Below are 25,522 nucleotides of genomic sequence, written 5' to 3'. Positions count from 1 at the left end.
ACAATTCGTGGGTAGGATTGAGAAGTAGGGAGAGACACAGCCATGGGTGGTACCCAGCCATCTCGGAGGCAGACCTCCAGGCCTCATAATTCCTGCATCCTGAAGCCCGAGGTTAGATGTACTGAGTTTGCGGAACCTGTTGCTTTGGATTCAATTTTGGAAACATCCACAGCCTTCTGGTTATGTAATGTCCAGAGTCAGGCCTGGCCAGCTGCCCTTGGCTGCCCAAGCCTGGTCATGGGACCAGCTTATGTCTTCAGACAGCCATGGGGAAAGAAGAGTGGGTGGAGGGGGAACCAACAAGAGCAGTAACAACCCAAAAACCCACTGTGTAACCACTGGCAGCTGGCAAGCAGATGCAAAAGCAGATTAGACAAAGGCAGAGGTTCAGGAGATGCATTCCCTGTCTGCTCTGAAACAGCCCTTCACATTATGAGAGATGCTCTGCAGCTAGCAGAGCGCTGGGAGGGGAAGAGCTGGGGGCAGCAGTTCCTAAGCTTGCCCAGCTCCTCTCCTTCCTTCATGGCCTGGATGCCAGGGTCACCAGAGGCCTTGCTGTGGGTACAATGTCCTGTTCCTGCCTCACTGGGCTAAGAACAGCCCCTGGGCGTCATTTAGAGGCCAAATGATACTTGCTCACCTATCTGCTTCAGGGAAAAAAAAACCCATTCCCAAGATGCTGGTCTTATGCTGTTCATTCACCATCTTTCACCCAGGTCATGGATCAGAGTGCTGGGCATTAGAAAATAAAATTCCCTGTCTTATTTGTGACAGAGGCTCAAAGGGAAATGAGTTGCCCAGAATCACACATTTCATTAAAGGCAAATCTAGTTCCAAAGCTGAGGTGTCAGGACTCCTTCCCAACCCTGGGTGTTCTTTACATGACTCCCCAAAATCTCCCTGAAATCCTACTTCGATCATCAGCCACCATCCAGTACCTTTGTTAACTCTGTCCCTGCTACCAGCCCACTGTTGGATAAACCATAGAACTGGTCATTGCCCTTCCATCCAGAGAGGCCACTGGATTCTGCTGGTCTCCAGGTACCGGTCGGCTAGTCTGAGACAGTGCAGGGCAGGGGAGCAGGAGTAGGCCTTCTTCCCCTCTCTCACTTCCTTTCTCTCTTCCTCCCTGCCCTCTCTGTGCTTTGCACTGTGCTTTTCTGAGCTGAGGATACAAAGATAATTGTTATAATGAACACAAGGCTCCATACAAGTAACAATGAAAGAATATTTACTGTGTACCATGCATCCTGATAAGCCTTTGCATGGGTCAGTCCTCACAACAACTCGATGAAACAGATAAACATTATCCTCTACTTTACAGGTGAGACTTGAAAGGTTATACAACAGTCAAGATCATTTAGTTAGAAACTGGTGACTAGAGTGAAATTAGAGTTTTTGCCTACAAGGAGATTACAGAGCAGCAGGCTGATTTACCCTTCCCGCCCACTTTGGGGGCTCCCTGGCAATACGCCATTTGTATCTAATTCCCCTAGGAAACAAAAAGAGGTTAGCTTGGGTTTGTGGGTTTGTCATCCAGCAGTGTTGGAGAAGGCAATGGCACCCCACTCCAGTACTCTTGCCTGGAAAATCCCATGAATGGAGGAGCCTGGTAGGCTAAAGTCCATGGGGTCGCGAAGAGTTGGACACGACTGAGTGACTTCACTTTCACTTTTCACTTTCATGCATTGGAGAAGGAAATGGCAACCCACTACAGTGTTCTTGCCTGGAGAATCCCAGGGATGGCAGAGCCTGGTGGGCTGCCGTCTATGGGGTTGCACAGAGTCGCAGACGACTGAAACGAGTTAGCAGCAGCAGCATCCAGCAGTGTAGCTCTTGACTTGCAAAGGGTGTATGGAAAAAATCTTTGTAGGAAGAAAAGGGAAGAGGCCTGGGAGGGGAGCCTGCAGGAGTTTTGGCACGGGTCCCTGGGCGCTTTGTTCTAGAGGATTAGAGTCTACCCAGAGAGTCCGCTGGGGAAAGCAAGGACTCCCTTAAAGCACGGCTAAAGGAACTCAGAAGACGTGAGAATTTGAGCTGCACTATCTGACCGCTTTCTTTTCTGAGTTCCCAACCTCTCACCCCCAAATTTCTCACCAGATGAAAGGCAGGCAGACCCCCTCCCATATGCTAATTCTGGAGCCTCCGGTCATCCTCTAAAGTATATCTTGAGTGTGCACAGGAGAGACTGGGAGGGTGTTAAAATGTTGAGGCAGCTTACTACAAGCTCAGACTTGGAGATTAGCTGGGGCTGGGGTGCTGGGCTGTGTAGCAAAGGTGGAAGTTCCCAGAATTGGATGTTCTAATCTTTGGGGACCTTATCTCTCATCAGGACTATGAGAAAGCATCTGCTTTGCTGTGACTATAGTTTATGCCAAGTAAAACCCTCTCTCAGACTGGCTACAGGGGAGAGCATGTGGGGGACATGATGTCCCAGCTGGTCTCGGGGAAAGTCCCATGGGAAGGCCCGCTGGTCATGTGCTGTGCACGTCCTGACCCTGGGGAGGACAGATCTGCTGGACAATCGGATTGCCTGGCCCCCAGGACTTCCTTCCTTCAGGGCTTTGTCTAATCAAAATGAGCAATGGCAGCATCTCGCCTTTGAAGCTGCAGCTGGAAGCCTTTCTGGCCACCCCTCCCTGCTCTCCCCCTCCCTCCGGCCAGCCCACAGGGAAGGGGAGCCCTCCACAGCCCAACGCCTGTGACTCTGCTCTCGTGTACTCTGCCTCCCCAGCCAGACAGCCCGATCTGTGAGAGAAAGTCCATGCACTTGGTGCTCCAGGCAGGTTTCTACTGCCTCTGAAACGCGACTGCTTATAGGAAGCAGCGTGAGTTTAAATGAGTTCAGGCTATAAAGCAGCGTCCAGCACAGTGCTGACCCTCCACAGGCAAGCCAGAAATATCTGACATCATGGTGACAGTTCACGCTGCGAATATGGATAAAGACCAGACGACATTCCGTGAGAAATAGGTAAAACTCCCCAAACTCAGAAATTTCTTTCTCACATTACTTGTTCCTTCACTCCAAGGGAAGTTAAGAAGTTCTTGGAACTTCATGTACTTACTATCATGAAGCGAGGCCGAGGGGCTTGTAAAGTCCAGTGTGGTGTGTGGGTATGCATATATATGTGTATATATATAGCAATAAAATATTATAATGAATATTATTCAGCCTCAAAAAAGGAAAATTTGTCATTTGTGACAATTTGGGTGAACCTGGAGGACATTATGCTAAGTATAATAAGCCAGACATGGAAAGAAAAATATTACATAGCCTCATTTATTTGTGAAATCTAAAAAAAGTAGAATTCTTAGAAACAGCGAGTGGAATGGTGGTTATCAGGATCTAGGAGACGCAGAAAATGGGAGATGTTGGTGAAAGGTTACAGACTTTCAGTACTGAGGTATGTGTGAGTTCTGGAGATCTAATGGACAGCATTGGGACTATAGTCAACAACATTGTAGGACATGCCAGAAAGTTGCTGAGAGAGATGTTAAGTGTTCTCATACATAAAAAGGTAACTATGTGAGGTTATGGATGTGTTAACTAGCTTCCTTGTGGTAATCACATCGTATACATATATCAAAATAACCCTTGCATACCTTACCCTTTTGATACATTTTTTATCTGTCAATCATACCTCAATAAAGTCAGTGGGGAGTGGGGAAGGAGCAACCTGCCTACTTCTGAAACCAGCTTTAAGTATTTGTACCAAGAGACGAAGCTGGGCAAGACATGTAGGAAGAAGGGGACCAAATTCTGTCTGCTCATGACAAACTTCAGTAAAACTTGTTTTAAGCCAACTTTAACTAAATGTGTGCCAGGTGCTATTCTAAGGCATTTAATTCTCAAAAACACCTTATAAAGTCAGTTGGTTGTTGTTTAGTCACTAAGTCATGTTCAGCTCTTTGCAACCCCCGGACTGCAGTGTGCCAGGCTTCCCTGTCCTTCACCATCTCCTGGAGTTTGCTCAAACTCATGTCCACTGAGTCAGTGATGCCATCCAACCATCTCATCCTCTGTCACCCCGTTCTCCTCTTGCCCTCAATCTTTCCTAGGATCATAGTTTTTTCAATGAGTCAGTTCTTTGCATCAGGTGATTTGCCCCATTTTAGAGATGAAGAAACTGAGGCCCAAAGATAGTAAACAACCTTCCAAGAAGCTAATAAATAGCAGAGACAAGATACAGACTCTAGCTGTCTGTCTATAGAACCTGAGTTTACCATTAATCTTCCATTGCATTGGCTGGACTAGATTAACCACGTTTCCAATTCTGAGATTCTCTGATTTTAGGACATTATAAACCTGTTATAACCCTTCTAAATTTTTCAAACCAATTCTAGGTCTCTATGGCTACAGACATACTACTACTTTAGGATCGATATTTAGATTAAGCTAGATTAATATAAAAAAAAGACAACAAAATGAGTAAAAATCTGCCTAACTTTACCATACATTTACTACAAATGTATTGTTATTTTCAGAATTGACCTTAAAAGGCAGCTCTGTATTTGTCAGACTCAGTCATTTATAATGTATTAAGATTCTGACTTTGTGTTTAAGTGCTAGAAACCATGTTAAAATAAGGTGTTCTTCAGTTGAAAAGTAGCAATGATGCTAAGCTGATTTCAACAAGTTGAGTTCTTACTGGGCAGGGGCTGGATTCTCACTCATAAACCAGAGAGGAGATAAAGGGAACAGACCAACATGGAATAAACTGAGGCTCCAGTAGGCTGTCCTGTAAAACCCTAGAGCAAGTACTGAGTTAGAACACTTGCCAAAAAGGCAAGGGTAATCCACACCAAAATGAGAAGTTGCTGGGTCTGGGAGTAAATAAATGCAAGGGATGTTCTCCCAGGGCCACACATAATGGCATGCACACAGCAGCCCTCTTAGGTACGGTTCCTATTAGAGCAAGAGAGGCACCATCCACCACTGAGGAACTGGGGGGTAGGATGGGACATGCCCCCGCTGCCCCACGGCATAACTGAAAACTGAGTGAAAACAGAAGTCGCCCCCACCCCCTGCTCTTGGCTGCATTTCCTTGTTTAGCTGGAGAGCCTCGAGGGAGAAGAGGGTTGCAAAGGGAGGCCAGGTAAATTAAAAGCACCTGCACTGATGGTTGTACACAATTAGAACAGTACTCCCCTTAAAAAGGAAGTAGCTCCCAAACCCTGTGAGTCCAACAAACCCATTACGATGGCGGGGCGGGGGGTGGGGGCGGCTCATGGACCACCTACCCCCGCCAGGCAATCACCACTTAAAAGAAAACAGGGAGGAAAAAAACAGCCTATTAGATTGAATGCGAGACACTTAGATGAGACACCAGTGAGGTGATGTCTGGCTTTTTATTAATTACTCTAAGTAAATTAATAATGCATACCAGAACTAAAGCAGCAACACTGTCTTATTGGAAACCCTTGGGATAATCCCAGAGACCACCAGCCATCCAGGGCTAAGAACTGGGGGATAATGGGATTCGGCAGCACCTCGGTGCCCCCTCCCACCCCTGCCAGCTCACAAGGTTAACAGTTGTCTCAGCAGATCAGGGCCTGCAGAATGCTCGTGGACTAGACCTGGAATCGCCAAGTGGTTTCAGCCTCCATGATGTTCACACTGGTGGCTCTGAGCACATGCTGATGAAGGAGGCACATAGCTATAAATGGCACCTGCCTGCATCACAGGCCCTTAGCCATGAGCTTGTGAGGCTGCCAGGGAGACAGCATAGGATAATGGTTAAGAACAAGTTCTCCTGCTTACATTCCTGTCTCTGCCACATACCAGCCGTGTGCCCTTAAGACAAGCCACGTAACCTGCCTGGGCCTTGGGCTCCTCACCTATAACATGGAGTGGGAGGTGTGACTGGCTGGATGGGAAGGTTTCTTGGGGAAGGCACCAACCATGGCTCAGAAGAGAGAGGAGCAGGTGGCTTTGTCTCTGGAGTGAAGACCCTTGGGTAGGTAGTTCAGTGACTGGCCACAGTGGCCTATAAAGGAAATCCGATCCCACAACCCAAATGATGGCATGTGTTCTGAGGTCTGGTCCTCCTCTCATGACATTCCTTCTGCCCACAGATGTACCGAGGATTCACCAAGATGCCCCATGTGCAGTACATCCACACAGAAGCTTCTGAAAGTCTCTGTGGCCTTAAGCTTGAGGTCAACAAGTACCAGTACCTGCTGACAGGTAATGGCCAACTCCGGCATCTAGGTCAGGGTTTGGCCAAGGTCCACTGCTCGTCAGTTCAGAAGATGAAGGAGTTGTAGACCGAGCAGTGTTTTCAGGTCCCTGGTGATGTGCCCGCTGAATTGTAAGGAGTTATCTAGAGTTGAGTCTATCTTACTCGGCCAGTGGTGGGAGCTTAAAGTTTCTACGTGAGGCTGGGTTTTACTCTTTTGGACTCTGTGGGAGAGGGAGAGGGAAAGGGTGGGGTGATTTGGGAGAATGGCATTGAAACATGTATAATATCATATATGAAACGAATCGCCAGTCCAAGTTCGATACATGATACTGGTTGCTTGGGGCTGGTGCACTGGGATGACCCAGAGGGATGGTATGGGGAGGGAGGAGGGAGCGGGGTTCGGGATGGGGAACACGAGTATACCTGGGGCAGATTCATGTTGATGTATGGCAAAACCAATACAATATTGTAAAGTAATTAACCTCCAATTAAAATAAATAAATTTATATTAAAAAATAAATAAATAAAATTAATTTTTATTGGAGTACAGTTGCTTTATGAGGCTGGGTTTTAGTCTCCGTTCTACCACTGACTGTGGAGAAAATCTCCTGGTTTTGCAATTTCTCAGCTTTACGATAAGAAAAAAGAAACTGCTAGTACCTATTGCTCTCCACATCTCAGTCAACCTATTAGGTCGTCTTTTAAAGCTGTCCACCTTTAGGCAATCAGTGGAGAAAAGGAAAAAAACAAAAGCAAGACCAAAAAGCCATTGATGTGAGAAGAGAACAGTTGGTCTCTGACCCGAGCTCCAGTGCTCACTGGGTTTGTGGACCTTCCACACATCGTTTAACCTCTCCAAGCTTAATTTTCTGCATTTGGAAAATGGGTATACAATCCATCCTAAAAGGTGTTGGAGAGGATGAAATAAAATCATGGGACTGTAAAGTACGTAGTACATACATTTCCTGGCCTAAGGAGGTTACTCAGTAGGTATGAATTCCTTCTCTTCTGGCTGGGTTCTGGGCAAAATAACTCTGCCCTTGTCCCTTTCCTACTCTAGGCCGAGTCTATGATGGCAAGATGTACACAGGACTGTGTAACTTCGTGGAGAGGTGGGACCAGCTCACCCTCTCCCAGCGCAAGGGGCTGAACTATCGATATCACCTGGGCTGTAACTGCAAGGTAAGCCTCAGGGACAGCAGACAGGGGGGCTGCTGGCTGGCAGCCCTAGAAACACCAGCTCCTCCAGAACTGGGCACTGGGCCCTTGGGCTGGGAAGGGCGTGCGTGTCAGGCCTGGGCAGAGGGGCAGGTCTGAGCAGGGGTGGCAAGCAATGTTGCGCCTATGCTGAGCAGCAAAGAGGGAGAGGAAAGAATGCCTTTCTGCTGTAATTTGTGCTGCCCACTTGGCAGCTGCTGGGGCATGAGGGCTCTTCAGCATTCTTGACCCCCCGCTCCGCACTGTGACTCAAGGTTGTAGAAGGTACAGGATCCTTAATGGCAAGTCCTGCCAAGTCCCAAGTGGGTTTGCTTAGGCAGCTGACTCACTGGTGGCCCCCACCCAGGGCGGCTTAACTGGTACCGGACTGCTGATACCACTTGCTTCAGAAGGTCACTCTTCAACCTGGCCCAACTTCTTGACCCAAGCACAGAGTTAGGGCCCACAGCCTTGCTGCTGTAGGAGGCAGCTGGGCCAGTCTCTCAGTTAATTCTCATGACAACTCTGCAAAATTGGGACAACAGTGATTACTACTAGTACAGTTTTAATTATCCCTATTTTGCAGATGAGGAAACATCTGCAAAAGGCCCAGAGAGTAGCTAGGCCTAAGTCACACAGCTCACTGTCTGATTTCCAGCCTACGGCAGCTGGACTCTACATCTTTATGCTTTAATCTTTTTGATTTCTCAGTTCCCTACAACTGTTAAGAACTCCCATGCTTGCCTGTTACCACTTGAGAGGAAAAGCTCTCCCAAATATCTAATTCTACCACTTTCTGGCTGTGTGACTTGGGGCAAGTTACTTAACCTCTCTGAGGCTCTACTGTTTGTAAAAGGGAGATAAATCAGTTATGAGAATTAAAGAATAAGATGGAAGCACTTAGCAGAATGTCTGGTACATAGTAGGTGCTCAATAAATATTGGTGAGTGTTATTTATATTGTCCTCGCTAAGGGAGGGATGTGGCTGGGCTCCACCACAGAGACCTCACATCAGGCCTAAGTCCACCCTGGCGGAGCCCACCAACCTTTGGCTTTTATCTCACTGCAGATCAAATCCTGCTACTACCTGCCTTGCTTTGTAACCTCCAAGAACGAGTGTCTCTGGACCGACATGCTCTCCAATTTCGGCTACCCTGGCTACCAGTCCAAACACTACGCTTGCATCCGGCAGAAGGGTGGATACTGTAGCTGGTACCGAGGATGGGCACCCCCGGACAAAAGCATCATCAATGCCACAGACCCCTGAGCATCAGACCCGGCCCCACCTCACTTCCCTCCCTTCCCACTGAGCTTCCCTTGGACACTAACTCTTCTCAGATGATGACAATGAAATTAGTGCCTGTTTTCTTGCAAATTTAGCACTTCGAACACTTAGAGGAAAATCTATGCTGTCATATGGAGTTTATTTGGAACCATCCTCCTGGCCCCACCCCTCCCTTTCTTTTTGGTTTTTGACATCACCCATTTCCACCCGGAAATTTTTGGTGTCATGCCAGAAAGAATGAGGAATGGGTACTCCTCTTCTTCGTGATGATATAATCTATATTTTTTTAGGAAAACAAAAATTGAAAAACTACCCGATTAGGGCATTGTAATATCTACCCTTCTTTCTTCTTCCCCATCTCACCATCTCCCAGACTCTCCTCCCTTTGCCCTTCTCTACCCTCTTCCTCAGTACGTTAAGGACACAGACAAGGAAGCTGCTGAAAAGCCAACTGTTTCAAATCAGTCAAGGGCAGCCAGCAGATAGACTCAAGGTACGCAGAAGATCTTATACACCGAGGAGATGCTACTGCATGTCCTTACCAGACTGTGTCTGTCTGTGTCTGCACATGAGACTGAGGGAGGGAAGGAAGAAACTGCAAGAGGGTCTGGATGATGCAGCACACACAGTTCCCCCAGCCCACTGATGCTTGGGTTGACCAGATGTTTCTGAGTCTGGAGCAAGCAGCCAGGCCAGAGTAACAGAATTTTCTTAGTTGATGAAGACTTAAACATCTGCCTGAGGTCAGGAGGCAATGTGCCTTAGACAAAAGCTCAGGTGAGAGACTAAGATGAATGTCTTTCCTCTTCTCACTGCCCACAAGATTTCCTCCTGGAAACGTCTTTGGTAGATCTGGCCAGGAGCTTGCCTTTATATAAATCGGAGAAATACGAACACCGTACACTATCCACAGATATAGAACAAGTAGATTTGGGTAGAGGATATTATTTCCAAACTAGCATTTTAGTTCACCTAGGGGGGGTGTGTTTGCATACACATTTACATATACCCACGTGGGGACATAAGCTAATTTTTTTTTTTTTTTACAGGACACAGAATTCTGTTCAATGCTGTTAAATATGCCAATAGCTTAATCTCTTCTATTTTGTTGTTGTTGCTTGTTTGAAGAAAATCATGACATTCCAAGTTGATCTTTTTTTTTTTCATTTTAATTAAAATTTGAATTTCTGAGCACCCTCAGCATCCCTCTAATTGGGGTCATCTGACCTCTGTCCTCCTTTTCTCCTGCTTCATGTTTGGGGCCTTCATTTAACTGCCTTTACTGGCTGGCTCAGATGGGAGATGCGAGTTAGTGTGGGTCTGGGCCTGGGCACAGGAAGGAAAGCTGCAGTATCTGCCTTGGTTAGATGGCCACATTTTCTTGGTTTGGGGACAACTTGCTCCTTTTCCTGTAGCTTACTGGCGAGTGAATGACACATCCTAAGGCCCTCACCTCATAGAATTAAAAGTGGTGGTCACTGGGAAAACCTGACTTTGCAAACAGCTGTAGGGTTTTTGTTGTGTTTTTTGAAATAAAACTATAATATAAATTCTCTGATTAAATAAAATTATTTTAAGTTTTAGTGTTGAAAGTGAGATGCCAAGAGTAGGTGATAATGTATATTTTACAGAATTGAGGATGGTAGGATGGTTACATTTAACATGATGGCTCTGTCTCTTTTTTTCAGATTATGGGTATTTGTACTCTATTAGTATTTGTATCTTCAGTTCATTCCACTTTAGGAAACAGAGCTGCCAATTTAAACAGGAGAAAAAAAAGCAGCAGACAACACAATGTAATGTCTCGCTCACAAACACAAATGCCCAGGCAAGGTGTTTGGCAGAACCTCAGAGCGAGAAGGCAGTCAAGGCATCTGATTTCCTCCAGACTGGTCTCATTACCTAGTACCTTTCACCTTGTGGTGGGGACATTTGGCATGCAGGAAACAGGAGACTTTGCTCTCAGTGGGGCAGCATAAGCAGAAGGAGCTGAGTTCAGCAGGCCAGTGGTTTTTAAGGGGTAAGCCCCAGAGTTGGTGTTTTAAGATTTTCTTAATTTGAACCTCAAAGTCCTACAAGGTGGAAGCCCTAACCCGATTTGCACAGGTGCCCTCCCACAACTGGACATCAGTGTGACTCCATGAGGCATCTGGCTATTCTTGGTCCCTGGTGGGGTCACCTCCATTCACACAAAGAGAGACTTGAGGTGAGGCCTGAGCCTGAATCACCTGAAGTTTCCCTCTGAAAAGTTGGTGGAACCACAGTCCCATCTGCCAGGCCCTGGTGAGGAGAACAGCAGGTCCTGAGCAAAGAAGGGTCCTTTGCAAAGTGATGTCAGAGGGCGGTTTTTGAGCTTTCTATAAGCTATAGCTTTGTTTATTTCACCTGTTCACTTACTGTATAATTTAAAGTCATTTATGTAGCTGAGACACTTCTGTATTTCATTCATTTCATGAACGTTTTATTTTGCTAAATCTTATGTCATGTGTAGGCTGTAATATGTGTACACTGTGTTTAAGAGAAAAGAAAAAAACAAAACCCACATGCCGCCATTTTTCTGAATCAAATTCTACAGTGGAATGGAGGGTAAAGACTTCTACTGTGCAGGCAGCTAGATTGGCAAATAGGGGAACTAGAAGCAGCGAGCACTGGAGAGTCCTCTGGACTCTTCCCTGTTGGCATCCTAGTGCTTTCTGGACTACGAAGGAGAAGAGAAAAAATAGCAAGTACATTCACATCCTTGCCCTGTTATCAACTGGCCCTGGGCACTCTGCTGGTCATTCCCATTCCTTTTTCCCTCTAGTCCATTTGTCCAACCCATTGAGAAGCCATGATTTCACCTAAAAATCCAGGGCCATGGGACCTGTGATTCTGAGATGTCTTGGCCTCCTCTGGCCATCTCTTCTGCCTCCCTATGCAGGAGGCACCACACCTAGGCTCTCGCCTCTCAGGCCAGTGCTCCATCTGGCCAGCACTGGGAGACTCCTGTGCTTTTTACCCTTGCACAGCCCCAGACACATAATGGCAATCAGGCTACAGCCCATGAGCACCATTTTTCATACAAAAAAATGAGGGTTCTTGAGCAATTAAAAAAAATGACTTATTGGAACAGTTGTCTCAGAGAAACTGTGGTCCCCAAGAGACAACAACCTCTCCTGCCTCTGTCCTTCATCATGTGCTCACTGACCAGCAACATGGATTAACCAAAAATAACACCCAAGCGTTTGGCTCCTGGCTGTGAAAGTAAAAATATCACTAAAATAGTTTTACACAAGAAAAACACTTTAAAAATTCTGACAGCAAAAACAAAACACAATGGGCGCGTGCTGGGGAGACGGATATAAACAGCTTCCAAACGGGCTCCTGGGAGGCACAAGAAGGGCTCACGGTCCGAGGGGAGGGGCTTCATAAATTCTCCCAGGCACCACCCTCCTTCCTCCTTAGCCGGTCTGCTGTCCTGAGAGCCAGAAGTGATGGAAAGAAATCAACTAGAGAAAACCCTGTCTGGAAGGAATGTATTTGTTGCTAAATTTTGTAGCACTGTTTACAGTTTTCCTCCATGTTATTTATGAATTTTATATTCCGAGAATGTATATTGTCTTGTAATGTTGCATAATGTTCACTTTTTATAGTGTGTCCTTTATTCTAAACAGTAAAGTGGTTTTATTTCTATCACATACCTGCAGTCTCTTGCTTCTTTGTGTCCTGACCGCCCTTGGGGGTTATAGGGACCACAGAGGGTCTCAGAAGTCAGGTCCTGCCTGCTTTGGCCCCTGGCCTGTGAACAGTCCCTTCCCTCCTTTCAATTCCACAGTATGGACCCACCCTGCCCCAGCCCTTTCCCCAGGCGGGAGCATTTTCAGGAGAAGTATCCTAGACTTCCTGTGGCGGCTAACCAGCCCTGACCTTCCTCCCCAATTCTACGACCAGGGTTCGCCCCAGTTCTATGGAATCTGGATCAACATCTAATTACCTGATAGTGGTTCGGGTATTCCCAGACTGGAGCCCTGACTTGCTGCTGCTACTGGAGCCCTGACTTAGCCTTCCCTATTTTCTTTCTTAGAATCTCAACCTAGTGGAAGTTGGAGGGGGAGGCTCAAACAGCAGTCCTTGATGCCAAATGCCTGCCTGGAATTTCAAGTATGACTTGGCCTAGTTGGGAATGCCAGGAACTCACCACAGCCGTGCAACACCCTCCTCCCTACCTCCCCGGCCCCACTCAGAACTTACAGCTGGGCCTGTCACCCTCAATGGGCTGGGTTGGCGGCAAACCCTTCACCCAAATATTATCCCACTGTTGACAATGTTTCAAGGTATGTCTTTGCCCCAATTTTAAAACTACTCTATTTTGAGCACCTATTGTATGCCACTGAGAAGGCAATGACACCCCACTCCAGTACTCTTGCCTGGAAAAATCCCATGGACGGAGGAGCCTGGTAGGCTGGAGTCCATGGGGTCTCTAGGAGTCAGACATGACTGAGCGACTTCACTTTCACTTTTCACTTTCATGCATTGGAGAAGGAAATGGCAACCCACTCCAGTGTTCTTGCCTGGAGAATCCCAGGGACAGGGGAGCCTGGTGGGCTGCCGTCTATGGGGGTCGAACAGAGTTGGACACGACTTAAGTGACTTGGCAGCGGCAGCAGCATTGTATACCAAGCACAGTACCCTGTACACATGATCGTGTTAAATCTCAACAACCCAATGAAGTGGTTCCACTGTCATACATGGTTTTCTACCAAGGAAGCTGAGGCTCACAGAGATCCAAAGCCTAGTAAGCAGGCAGAACTGGGATTCAAACTCAGGCTGGTTTGAGGATAAATCCTGAATTTTCTTCACTGTTTCTCACTTTGTTGGAACATGCCCCCTTCTTATTCCAACCAGCATACCCTGGCTGGTATGACACCTCACTAGATCAGATACAAGGCAAAGATAGTCAATGAGAAACATTTTTGCCTGCTTAGACTGTCCCCCCACTTGGAGACACTTATCAGTATCTCCAAATAGGACTTGGAAGCTCAGTTGCCTAAGCTTGGGACTAAAAGCAGACTGTTGGAACCCTATTAACCATCTTGTGCCCCACGACTTGTGTTCTTTGCAAGGCATGCATGGGGCTATGGCCCTGCATTCCTTTGACAAGTTTAACAAGACCACTGACAATGAGAGCAGGCACGTCACGGGCTCTTTCCAGCATCCCAGAACTCTTCCATCTAACTTCTTCTGGCCACGGGATGGAGAGCTCCTCACCTCACACCCAAAAAGACGTTCACCTTTCCCACCCTCCAAATGGGAGGCTATCCCACATATTCCAAGCTAAACTCCAACCACTTCCCAGCGACAACCTTGGGTATATTCAAAAGTTTGAGTGCAAAGAGGATGCAGAAGCAAACTGCCCTTTGATGATTAATGGAAACAAAATATCACTGCTTTTATTAAAATAAGAGTTGAAACCAAGTCCTGCACAGGGCTCACATGAAATAACATTCTACCTTAGAAACATCTTTCACCTTTGTTTCCAACTGCCAGCTCAAGTTGTCCCGATTTGCTGAAAATTCCCAGGGTCCCACGGAATGCTGTGTATCTTTGTCATTTACTCTACCACCTGAAATTTCACCTGGAGACCTGACTCTTCCCCTGGAAAGCCAGGTGTTCCCACAGGATGTCACAGCTCTTCCTTATAGCCTAGGTGGTCAGGGAGCAGGCCCCATGCCCACCTCCTCCATTCAAACGGACTGAGTACATGGACATCTGTATTTATTCCATACCACAAAAATGTTAAGAGTGAAAAAAGGTACTCACCATTGGCTTGTGATTGGGGAAAAATGTTTGCTCCACAAGCGGGAACTTCTCAGGACCCAGGGAATGGAAGATCTTAATGAGCTGAGAGAACTAGGACAGAATATGACAGAACATTGGTCAGCCACTGCTACCTGGTATGGAGAAATATCCCACCGGATCCCAGGCCTCAAGCACCTATCTGCTCCAGTAGCTGCTCCCTGCCCACAGGATAAAGGCCAGAGTCCTGGACTGGACATTCATCCTCAGTCTCCTCCGTCATCCACCTTGCTCAGCAGCCCTGGGAGCTCATTCTGTGCCCAGCACTGAGCTCAACAGCACACACAGCTATATGTGTTCAGGGGCAACACACTGAACACGTGAGACCAGGTCTGGAGGAAAGACAGCCTGTGGGCAGATGGCTGAGATAATAACATCTTGCTGGAGGGAAATGAGGGGCTTGTGGGACCTGGAAGAGGGCTAAGGATGACTTCAGGAGCAGATGATATAAGAGAAGGCGGAAGGGCATTCCAGTGTGCAGTGAGACAGCTGTGTGCTAGAGATGCTCAGCGGACAAAGAGCTGGGAATTCACCCATCAGGCAAAGGGAGCTGTCAGTGAACAAAAGCAGGGAAGAGTAAGGTAGACTCTGACCAGAAAGAAGGAATCAGGTGCAGTGTAAGGCCTAATGTGGATGTCTAGTGGCTGGAAGAGGAGCTAAGTCTTGTGCCAAACTGACTGTGGGGTAAACTCAATACTGAGAGCTCACACGGAAAGAACAGACAACAGGAACTCTCTGCATCATGCCAGGATTGGAAGATTCTTGGGCTGCAGCCTGCCGTTGTGGTGCAACATGCTGTCAGTTTAATAGGCTTAAGGGACCTCAGAAATATGAGAAATGAGGGAGGGTCCCTCATTCTACAGATAAGCAAACTGACGTCCAGAGAAGGAAAGCAATTCCATAATCAAGTAAGAGTTTTGGAGAATGTCCAGCTTCACTATTTACTACTAGCGACATAAGTTTCAATTTCCTCTTCTGTCCAATGGAGATATTAGAAATACCTACTCATCACAGTGGTTTTAAGATTAAATATAATATGCATATGAAGGGCTCAACACAGTGCAGTTAGTACTAATGAATTGTACTTGCTACCATCACCAAGACTATGTGGGAAAAAAAGGATGGTGAACTAATACCGCTGAGGACCCTTCCGGGGATGTTGTAGGCCTAAAAGCTTAGTCAGGGAAGAACGAGAAGGAGACCAAGGCCATAGTAACAATGGTTAAAGACTATCCATACCTACTAAATGAATGCATACGTGCATTCAATAACTCCTGAGTGCCAGTTCTGCAGACACCTTGTTGTCACCATGCTCAAAGAGTGAGAGCAGTAGGGTCCCCCTCTTACCACTGACAATATTATAACGTAACATTGTACCATGCTGCTGCTGCTGCTGCTGCTAAGTTGCTTCAGTCGTGTCCGACTCTGTGTGACCCCATAGACGGCAGCCCACCAGGCCCCGCCATCCCTGGGATTCTCCAGGCAAGAATACTGGAGTGGGTTGCCATTTCCTTCTCCAATGCATGAAAGAGAAAAGTGAAAGTGAAGTCGCTCAGTCGTGTCTGGCTCTTAGCAACCCCATGGATTCCAGCCTACCAGGCTCCTCCATCCATGGATTTTCCAGGCAAGAGTACTGGAGTGGGGTGCCATTGCCTTCTCCCATGCTATAAAACATCTGTTAGGTAATAACTACCGGAAGGGGTTTGGGATCCAAGTTGTTTATTCGGTTGCTTTAAATAAAAGACTCCCTTCATTATTGAGCCTCCCTGCTGGGGAATGGGTCCATTTCAGGGCCAGGAGGCCAGTCCCTGCTTCCCCCTTCCTTCTGAGTCAGGTTGGCCCTGCACCTACCACCCAGGGCTTGCTGCAAAAATTGTAGACAGAGTAGAGGGAGTTGACGGCAGGCAGCCCTCCATACTGGAGGCCGATGACCAGGCTGCGGTAGTCTTCACCCAGGGCCATGCTGTAGGCGTGCTGGCGGACAAGGATGAAGTCCGGCTTGAAGGATCTGCCAAGAGAGGGACCAACAGCAGTGTTACATACTTGATGGGCTGACGGGACAATCAGGACACCAAGCCAAAGCCTGCTGGGGATGGCACCTCAGTTCAGAATGGGGACAGGGTGGATGGGTGGGGATGAGGAAGACCAGATGCAAACACACAGCAAATGCAAAGTAAAAGGACTGAAAACAACTCACACTTTATTTCTTTTTAAGGTTGTTTTCTAGATTTTTTATACCGAACAAGTATTTAATTGGCAAATGGAAAATAAAAACATATCAAACAATTCAGTGAACACACTGTGGTTTTACTAGGCACTATGGCGGGTACACAAGTTACTGAGTCCTCACTATTGCCCTGGGATGTGGATGCTGCTGCTGTCAATTCCACCTCACAGACGAGCGCCCAGAGGCTCAGGAAGAGCAGGTCACTTGCTCACAAAGACACACTGCAGGTGAATGGCAGGGCCGGGGCTGTACAGCCTCATGGCCTGGGTCACAATGATGGTGCAGCGCAGTTTCCTTCTAGTGCGTCCTCAACACTTCTTGTCCCTTTCAAGTGGCAACCTCTGGAAAGCAGCAAGAGTAGTGATGCCGTGGCTTGAGAATGTGCCAGGCTCTGCCAGGTCCCTCTGGAGATAAGATCCTGACTGAAGCTCACAAGCAGACCAGAGTAAGGTCAGCACTATGTCTCCAATTTACAGATGGGAACACACTGCAAGTCAGAGACGTTGTGAACTTCCCCAAGTCACAAAGCTGGGAAGCAGGAGAGCCACGTTTGAACACAGGTCATCCGACTCCAAGTCCACATGCTCTACCCTCTGTCACAAGGATCCAGGTAGATTCACAGTGTTTCATTCACACTGCCAAGGATCCACCTGCTCCTGGATTCCTCACTTCTAAGTCCAGAGAAAATCAAGACTCACAGTAGGTAGGTGGTTTACACTTAAAATGGTGTGATCCCTCTGGCTCATCCACACACAGACACTTAGCTTCAAATAAACTGTAGTTCTTTAAAATAATTCAAATATAAATTAAAATAACTCTCAAAGGGAAAAGACTTGCCCCCAGGAAAGACACTTTTTGAATTGCTCTGAGCTTGGGCCTTATGGTGCCTGCCCCCAGGATCAGGGTCATTACAAGAACATGTTGAAGGAATAAATGATGTACATAAACATCACATCCCATTCCCAAAGAAAAGGGCAAGGGTGTTCCTGGCTAAGCTGTAACTGATCCTAAAGGTGGCCGTGTGGATGGTGACATCTGAGTGTGGGTGGCATTTACTCACAGAAGCAGTCAGTGATGTGACTGTGGTTAGGGTTGGGGTTGGCTAGAACCTTGGAGCTGCTATGCCTACATCCCTGCCGCATTCTTAGAGATGAACAAGTCCCACCAATGCATGTTACAGACGGGGAAACGGAGCCCTATAGCCAGGCAATGACGTGTCCCAGGTCACCCGGCAACACCACGGCTCAGGAGGAGGCTGTACCGCGTCCCTCCTTTCCTCCTGCCGCCCCACCCTTTGCCCTGCACTCTGCAGTGTCTCACAGCAACAGACATGGAAGGAGGGGTGACACGGTGTCTCTAACAGGGATCCGATGACCAAGGGAGCACTGACTTATAAACACTTTCTACTTTTATCTGATTTTAAAAATAATATATGCTCATTGTGCAAATAAAAAAACCAAAAAAACCCCAAACCACCCTTGGAAAACAGAAAGAAAGAAACAAAATTATCTGCAATTCTCAACACAGAGAAAATTCTAATAAACTTTAGAATAATAAGCACATATTATTTGTGTTTTCTTATGTGTACATTATGACTCAATAATATATTTTATGTATATAATATGCATTCATACTCATAATTGATTTTATGTTTTCTATTAATTATGATTTTGCTGTTTTTCCCTATCAAAATATCTTCAGAAGTATCATTTATAATGGCTTCCTAATAGTGCACTGAATGGATATACTATTAAGCCAACCAATCATCTATTATTATCAAGTAGCCTCTTTCCAATATTTCACACATGCACATCTTTTCACATAAACTGACCTCATTTAAAATTATTTCTTTAATATAATGTCTAAATGGAACTGTTGGGTGAAAGGGTATCAACTTTTTTAAAGGTGCTCAGAAAACCACCCCTTTTTAAATGTTCCCAACACCAGGGCACATGCCAGCGTCTGACTCACTGCAGCCTCACCAGTACAGCAGTTTTTACAAAATACATTTTTCAATTTGATAAACCATTATCAAATATACCCTGCACCCCATTTCTGTTTCAGTTTGCATTTTTATGATTTTAGTAAGATTGAATACTTTTAATAACCATATGTACTTTCTTTACTGTAGAAGTCTTCTTACATCTTTCCTCACTGGAAAAAATAATGGGGTCTCCCTGTTTCCTCATTGACATGAGCTCTGATGGTGCCTTCACCTGTCATGTGTGGTATTGTTTTACTAGTTGGTTGTCTTTTTATTTATGACTGTGAATCTTAACAAAATATATGAACACATTCTCCATTCCCCGAGTCTTTCCCTTTTGATTTTGCTCTCTGCTTTGAAGCTCCGAGGGTCCCCTGGGGCCCCGGTTCCGACAGCGAGACATGCCCTCTTCCCAGCAGTGTAGTTTCCCTCCCACACAACGGTGCTAGCATACTTGGTGCCTCACTCTGGGGTCTCCACTCTGCTCTGGGAGGAAGTAAAAGTCTTCCAGTGCCCAAACTCTGATGCCTTGTCTCAGGATGCTCCAACTCTAGTCCCGGATATTACGGTGCTGTCTCTCTAGAGCACCTAGAACTCACCTCTAAACCACATCTCTCTTACTCTTTGAAATAAAGTAGTAGCAACCTCCACTTTGTCTTCCAGGATTTGAGAATCTACCTCAAGCTTCCATATTCCAAGTGCTCTTTTAAAATTATACATCAGCTCCATGCTCAAAACCCTCAGAAGGCTTCCGTCTTTCTGATGACAAATGCTCACCTCCTTACCTCGGCTGCGAAGCCCCTGCCTGCCTCTCCATCTCATTTCTACTTTACTCCTCCCTCACCTCCACCAAGGGCGTCCCAACTGGCGCGAGTGGTAAGGAACCTGCCTGCCAATGTAGGAGGTGTAAGAGTGGTAGGTTTGATCCCTGGGTCAGGAAGATGCCCTGGAGGAGGGCACGGCAACCCACTCCAGTAGTCTTGCCTGGAGAATCCCATGAGCAGAGGGGCCTGGAGGGTTACGGTCCACAGGCTCATAAAGAGTCGGACACGACTGAAGTGACTTAGCAGCAGCAGCACCTTCACAAACCACACTGACAACTGCTCCTCTCTTTAATTTCTTTTCCTGGAAGCTCTTTTCCCAAATGGTGTGTGGCTGCCTCATTCTTGTCACTTATTGGCTTAAATTCATTTCCTGAAGGACACCTGTCCTGTTAGCTCTACTGAAATTTTCTTCAACGCTCATATTGCCCTATTTTCTTCACAGCTCTTACGACAACTGTATTTCTCCAGTTTACATATTTAGTTGTTTATTGTCTGTCTCTCCCCTCTAAAGATGTCAGCTCAATGAGAACAGGGGACCTGCCCAGGTCCTTACCAGTAATTTTAAATGAATGATGAAGTTAATGAATGCTCGAACACATGAAAGAAGGAGGGCCTCCCAGGTGGCAGAGCAGTAAAGAATCCCACAGTGAGGAAGACCTGGCTTGGATCCCTGGGTTGGGAAGACCCCTGCAGGAGGGCAAGGCAACCCACTCCAGTGTTCTTGCCTGGAGAATTCAGTGGACCGAGGAGCCTGGCAAATACAGTCAATGGGGTTGCAAAGAGTCAGACACAACTGAGTGACTAACACTACTATTATGAAAGAATGAGTGAATGCAAAGTAGAAAAAGGAACAAACGGTCTCTTTCATCGTGGTCCTAGAGAAGAGAAATAGGATTGATGGCCAAAGTAGCCAGGAAATTAACACGTGGACCCTAATAGCCAGTCGGCTGCCTTACAATGAGTCCTGTGTTCCTGGAGGTACGTTAGCATCACCAAGAAATTTTTAACCCTAGGACATGCAAGTTGGACCCCATGACTGCTTAAGATCTTCAGACACAATATGTGAGAAATAAACATTCTCCATGAGTACTGTATCAGAGCAAACCAAGCATGTGTCACAGTTCAAATTCTGCCATTGTCTGCTGCACAGAATGCACACTGTCTTCCACACAGCCTGGGATTTGCATGGAAGGTGAAAAATTAGAGACACCAGCATGCAGTTCCTCCCTCCACACCCAGCACCCAAGGTTCTCTGTCCAGTCAGGGAATAGCCACATCCTGCATGTCACCCCACCATCCAAGGATGTAGTCAGCAGTTTCAGGCCCTGACAGTGGGCCAAGCACCACGGTAGAGGCTGGAAATCCTAGGATAATTGGGACATCATTCCTGCTTTCTCAAGACTTACAGTCCGAGAGGAGGTGGGTGCAATGCTAAAGGATAAAGATTTGCTAAAAGAACAAATGAAAAAGTGAGTGAGTGAAACAACAGAGGCAAATACAAAACACTAAGGTGGTCCAACTCTCCCTGGGGAGGGTGTGGATGAGTGTGTGCCCGAGGGCTTGGGTCAAGAAAGGAAGGTAGGGGTTTGTCACATGGACAGGTTTTTAAGGGTTTCCAGGTGGAGGGAACAGCACCTGCAACTGAATTCAGGGATCCCTGAAGTGAGAAGACTGGTCTGTGATCGGTTTTATTTGCTCAGTATCCTTCTCTTTTGGGGGAAATAGACTCCATAATAAAATTCTCTCCAATCAAAGAACTGGCTTCCTCTCGGCAGTAACTGGTCTAAGGATTGCATTGCTGATGTCAAAAGGGTTGTCACAATCCTCCTTGAGTGGCCAGCTAAGCTTGAGTGACATCACCTGGGCTGACAGACAGCGTTTTCCTGCTCCATGAAAGGACCCCACCTGTAACAGGGAGACCAAGCCTGTGTGCCTCACTGAGCCCCTGAGTCCTCCTGAGCCTGACACTGGGGCCACCCTTATCTTCTGAGTTACTTGCGCCATTGGTGGTGGTCTAGTCACTAAGTCATGTCCAACTCCTGAGAACTCATGTAGCCTTCCAGGCTCCTCCATCCATAGGATTCTCTAGGCAAGAATACTGGAGTGGGTTGCCATTTTCTTCTCCAGGGGATCTTCCTGACCCAGGGATCGAACCCATGTCTCCTGCATTGCAAGCACATTCTGTACCAACTGAGCTATGAGGGGATCTTCCCACTTGAGCTGTTAAGTATCCTATTTTGCCTACACTGGTTTAAAGTGGGTCTGGTGCTTGCCCTCACTATTGTTCTGACTGGTATTGGGAGGAAGTGGCAAAGTCTGTAATTGGTTACATGGCAGGGGTATAAAGTCTAATGAGGTGGTGGCAAGAGATATGGTTGGGTGAACATCCCAACAACTCTCGTGAACCTCTTCCCACTCTTCTGCTTCCACAGGGCCTCTGGACACATGTCCTGTGTCTTTCATGCCTGAGCAAGAAGGCCTCCTTCAGTCCCACACAAGCTGGCACATCCTGGCTAGAGGCTGTACCTGGGTTTTCTTATTCCTTAGACTTAAAATGAGCTATGTTATATGGGTTTCTGATCCCAGGTCTTTTCTCGGAAGCAGCATTCGATGCTGGAGAGTAACTCAAGGACAACATACAATTAAATGGTAGAGACGGGACAGGTATGCATTGCTGGGAGATTACCAGGTGCTCCAGGCAGTGTCAAGAAGTGGGGGGCCAAAGGCTGTGTCACTTTTCATTATTGGAGAAGCTTAATAATTCCCTCAATATGCAGAAGCCTGCAGTGGCCAGAAAAGATTTTGATTGGGCTTTACCTGGGGCCTAAGTTAATATGAAGAAGCCTCATTATCCTCAGCCACCTGACTGCTATTTTGTCAGTCCCTTTTCTGAAAGACCCAGGCTGACTAAGGGACAGTGTTGCTAACTTTGGTCACATGTTGACCAATCAAAGCCAGACGTGACCCCAGCCATGGCTGGGAAGGCTCTGGGCTTTTGATATCTGTACCCACCAGCAGAGACTTCCGGTGTCCTCCGAACTTCTCCCACTTCTCACACTCCTTCCCCATCCCCCTCCACCTCTGAAAATACCACCTTAGGTACCAAATCTGTGGGAAGGAAACCAAGAGAACTGAGCACACCAACCATAACAGGTGTCCTGAGGAAAAGCAAAGGGGAATGCACGCTCCTGAAGGCTATGGACCACTACTGCGCAGCAAGGGCAGAACAGAGGAGATGTGCGTGCTAGGCAGATGCAGAGCCTTGAATGGGCCATATGGAAGGGCTTTAGGAATTCGCGATGTTTCCCGCCAGCCCGAGGACTGCAAGAAATTAGTCCAGGACGAAGAGAAACGAGGTGGTGGCCGACCAGCAATCTGGCAAGGAGCAGACAGCAGGAGGCCGCAGTGGGGTTGGCGGGGCCCACACGGCAGCTGCCAGCCACACGGCGCGACGGCAGCAGGGGGAGGCCCGGCGGCGCTTACACACAACCAGGCTCTCTCTGAGTCTCGGGACTCTCTTTGTAAACTACTAGGAGGTTAATAAAACATAGACACGAGTTGCTGGAGAAAGGAGGCTTCCTCGTCTCTGTTCTAAGCCTCAGAATATCGGTCTCCTTATCTCAGTCTCTTCTCCCTTTCATTTCAGAGAAGTTCTTGTGACTCCACCCTTGCTCCATCCTTCTCCATCACCCGGGGGATCCCACATGTTATGGGTTGAACTGTAAGCCCCCAAAAGATACATCGAAGTCCTGAGCCCTGTTCCTGGCTGTGTGACCTGATTTGGAAACAGGTCTTCACAGATTTAATCAAGTTAAGGTGCGGTCATACTGGAGTAGAGTGCCTAACCCAACGCCTAGATCTTTATAAGAGAAGGTCAATCTGGATGCAGACAGAGAGAGGAAGAGGAGAACGCTACGTGACAATGGAACCAAAGATTAGAGCGATGAGTCGACACATCAAGGAATGTCAAGGATTGCTGGCAACACGTCAAGGAATGTCAAGGATTGCTGGCAACCACGAGAAATGAGGAAGACACAGGGATGGATCCTCAGCTAGATCCTTGAGAGGGAGCACGGCCCTGCTGACACCTTGATCACAGACTTCCTGCCTCCAGAACCAGGAGAGAATAAACTTCTGTTGTGTAAGCTGCCCAGCCTCTGGCACTTAGTTATAGTAGCCTCAGGAAACAAATACTCTGCACACCCGCAGTATTTCCTCTTTCTAGCAGCTTCCTGGCTTTCTTTCTTCTTGTGCATATCCATCCACAGCCCCCTCCTCACTTCCCAAAAAAACAACCCTGACTCCAACAATAAGAAAACCTTTGCTTCAAGGCTGAAAATGAATGACAGTTAAGAAATGTTTACAGAACTTTATGTAAAAGAGTTAACAAATCAACACATAGATAAGTGTATGGAGATTTATTTGGAAGGATGTTCAGCAAAAGCGCTAAGCTGGCTATCTCTGAAGGGTGGGATGGGAAATGGGGGGTTTTACATTCTCTTCAGACTTTTTTGTACTATCTGTATATTAAAAAAAAAAAGAGTACAAAGCATTTTTACAACTATGAAAAAACAATGATGTTTATCTCCATTTTTGGAAAAAAATGATAAATGTAACAATGATGTAACATCATGGAAAATGCTTATGGGACCATTTCACATGACATAAAACAATAGAAAAGAGAATCTGTGTTATGACTAAAGCACCATAAACATGACAAGACTGGAGGGCAGATGGAACATTGCTCATTCGTTAAGGTGGTGAGGCTATAGGTAATTTTGTTTTGAAAATTTCCATTTTTGTTATACCATGGTTTGGACATTAACCAAAATTATAGTTGGCATAAACAAGTAACTGAAGGTAAAACAATCCCCTTCACTAGGGCTTGCGGCCATAACTAGCCCCGCCTCCACTCTCTCCCATCGCTACAATATGTGCCTACAGCCCCAGTTCCCATGCACCCATCTCCACCACCCTCTGCATCCAGCTGCCAGTCCCCTTTCCACCTTAGTGAACTCACACTGAGGTCATTCCTAAAAGCCAAACTCCAAGATCAAATACATTCTGCTATGCCCTCCCTTTCCCTGATTTCTGATAAACAGCTAATGTTCAGTGAGCCTCTATTCTAAGCCCTCCGTATATCTTCACTCATTCAAGCCTGACTCATTTAAGGAGCTGTTATTTTCATCCCCATTTTCCAGATAAGAAAACTGAGGCACACAGTGGTTAAGGAACTTGCCGAGGCCCCACAGCTGTCGTTGTTGGAACCAGGAGTCAAACCTGGAAGCTGTTGGCTCTGGAGAAGGGTTTTCCACTCTCTGCACTATTGACCGTGGACCTGGATGATTCTTAGTTGTGGGAGGCCATCCTATGCATTGTAGGGTGTTGGGACCATCCCTGGCCTCTACCTAATAGATGCAATAGCACACCCAGGCCCAGCAGTGACAACTAGAAATGTCTCTAGACATTGCCAAGAGTTCTCTGGGGGCAAATTCACCCTGGTCCTCTGCAGCGGGATTACCATCTGCCCGGCACTGAAGACGCTCTCCCCTTGCTTCCCAGCTGTTCCCTCCTGGCTCCTCACTGTGTCTTTTACCCTGATTGGCTCTTTTCCAAGGCACAAGGTTGGTTCCCTGCCCTGGAAAATCACCTCTATTCAGTGCGTTCACCCACCTTGTCCTCACAGGCAATAGTGGAAATGACTCAGATTTACAGAGCACCTCCTCTGTCCCAGGAGTCATTTGTAGGCTTTTAATTATGTTTTTTTTTTAAAAAATTATGTTCTTTTTAATCCTCACAATGATCCTATAAGAAGGAGACTATCAATAATCTTATTTTTCAAGAAATCATCACTAATTCATAAAAATATCAAATCACTATGAGTTCTTTATGTAAAACGAATATAATATTGTAAGTCAACTATACTTTAATTAAAATTAAATACAAATAAAAGTAAAGTGAAGTTGCTCAGTTGTGTCCCACTCTTTG

General features: G+C 46.6%; 2 protein-coding genes across 2 annotated transcripts in view; one reads left to right on the top strand and one right to left on the bottom strand.

The window, feature by feature from the left end:
• The window catches only part of TIMP3 (TIMP metallopeptidase inhibitor 3), a 60,215-nt gene extending 47,878 nt beyond the window's left edge, over positions 1-12,337 (top strand). The window contains exons 3-5 of the mRNA XM_055574740.1: positions 6,076-6,187; positions 7,243-7,364; positions 8,449-12,337. Of these exons, the coding sequence (XP_055430715.1) occupies positions 6,076-6,187; positions 7,243-7,364; positions 8,449-8,646 (432 nt within the window). The 3' untranslated portion in view covers positions 8,647-12,337. The remainder of the gene's footprint in view (positions 1-6,075; positions 6,188-7,242; positions 7,365-8,448) is intronic.
• The window catches only part of SYN3 (synapsin III), a 492,105-nt gene that overhangs the window by 327,539 nt on the left and 139,044 nt on the right, over positions 1-25,522 (bottom strand). Inside the window, exons 5-6 of the mRNA XM_055574733.1 lie at positions 16,351-16,507; positions 14,464-14,553 (exon numbers count right to left, since the gene is read on the bottom strand). Of these exons, the coding sequence (XP_055430708.1) occupies positions 14,464-14,553; positions 16,351-16,507 (247 nt within the window). The remainder of the gene's footprint in view (positions 1-14,463; positions 14,554-16,350; positions 16,508-25,522) is intronic.

This window comes from Bubalus kerabau, chromosome 1, assembly GCF_029407905.1.
Source record: "Bubalus kerabau isolate K-KA32 ecotype Philippines breed swamp buffalo chromosome 1, PCC_UOA_SB_1v2, whole genome shotgun sequence".
Taxonomy (NCBI): domain Eukaryota; kingdom Metazoa; phylum Chordata; class Mammalia; order Artiodactyla; family Bovidae; genus Bubalus; species Bubalus kerabau.
This window is presented reverse-complemented; position numbering and strand designations above follow the sequence as displayed.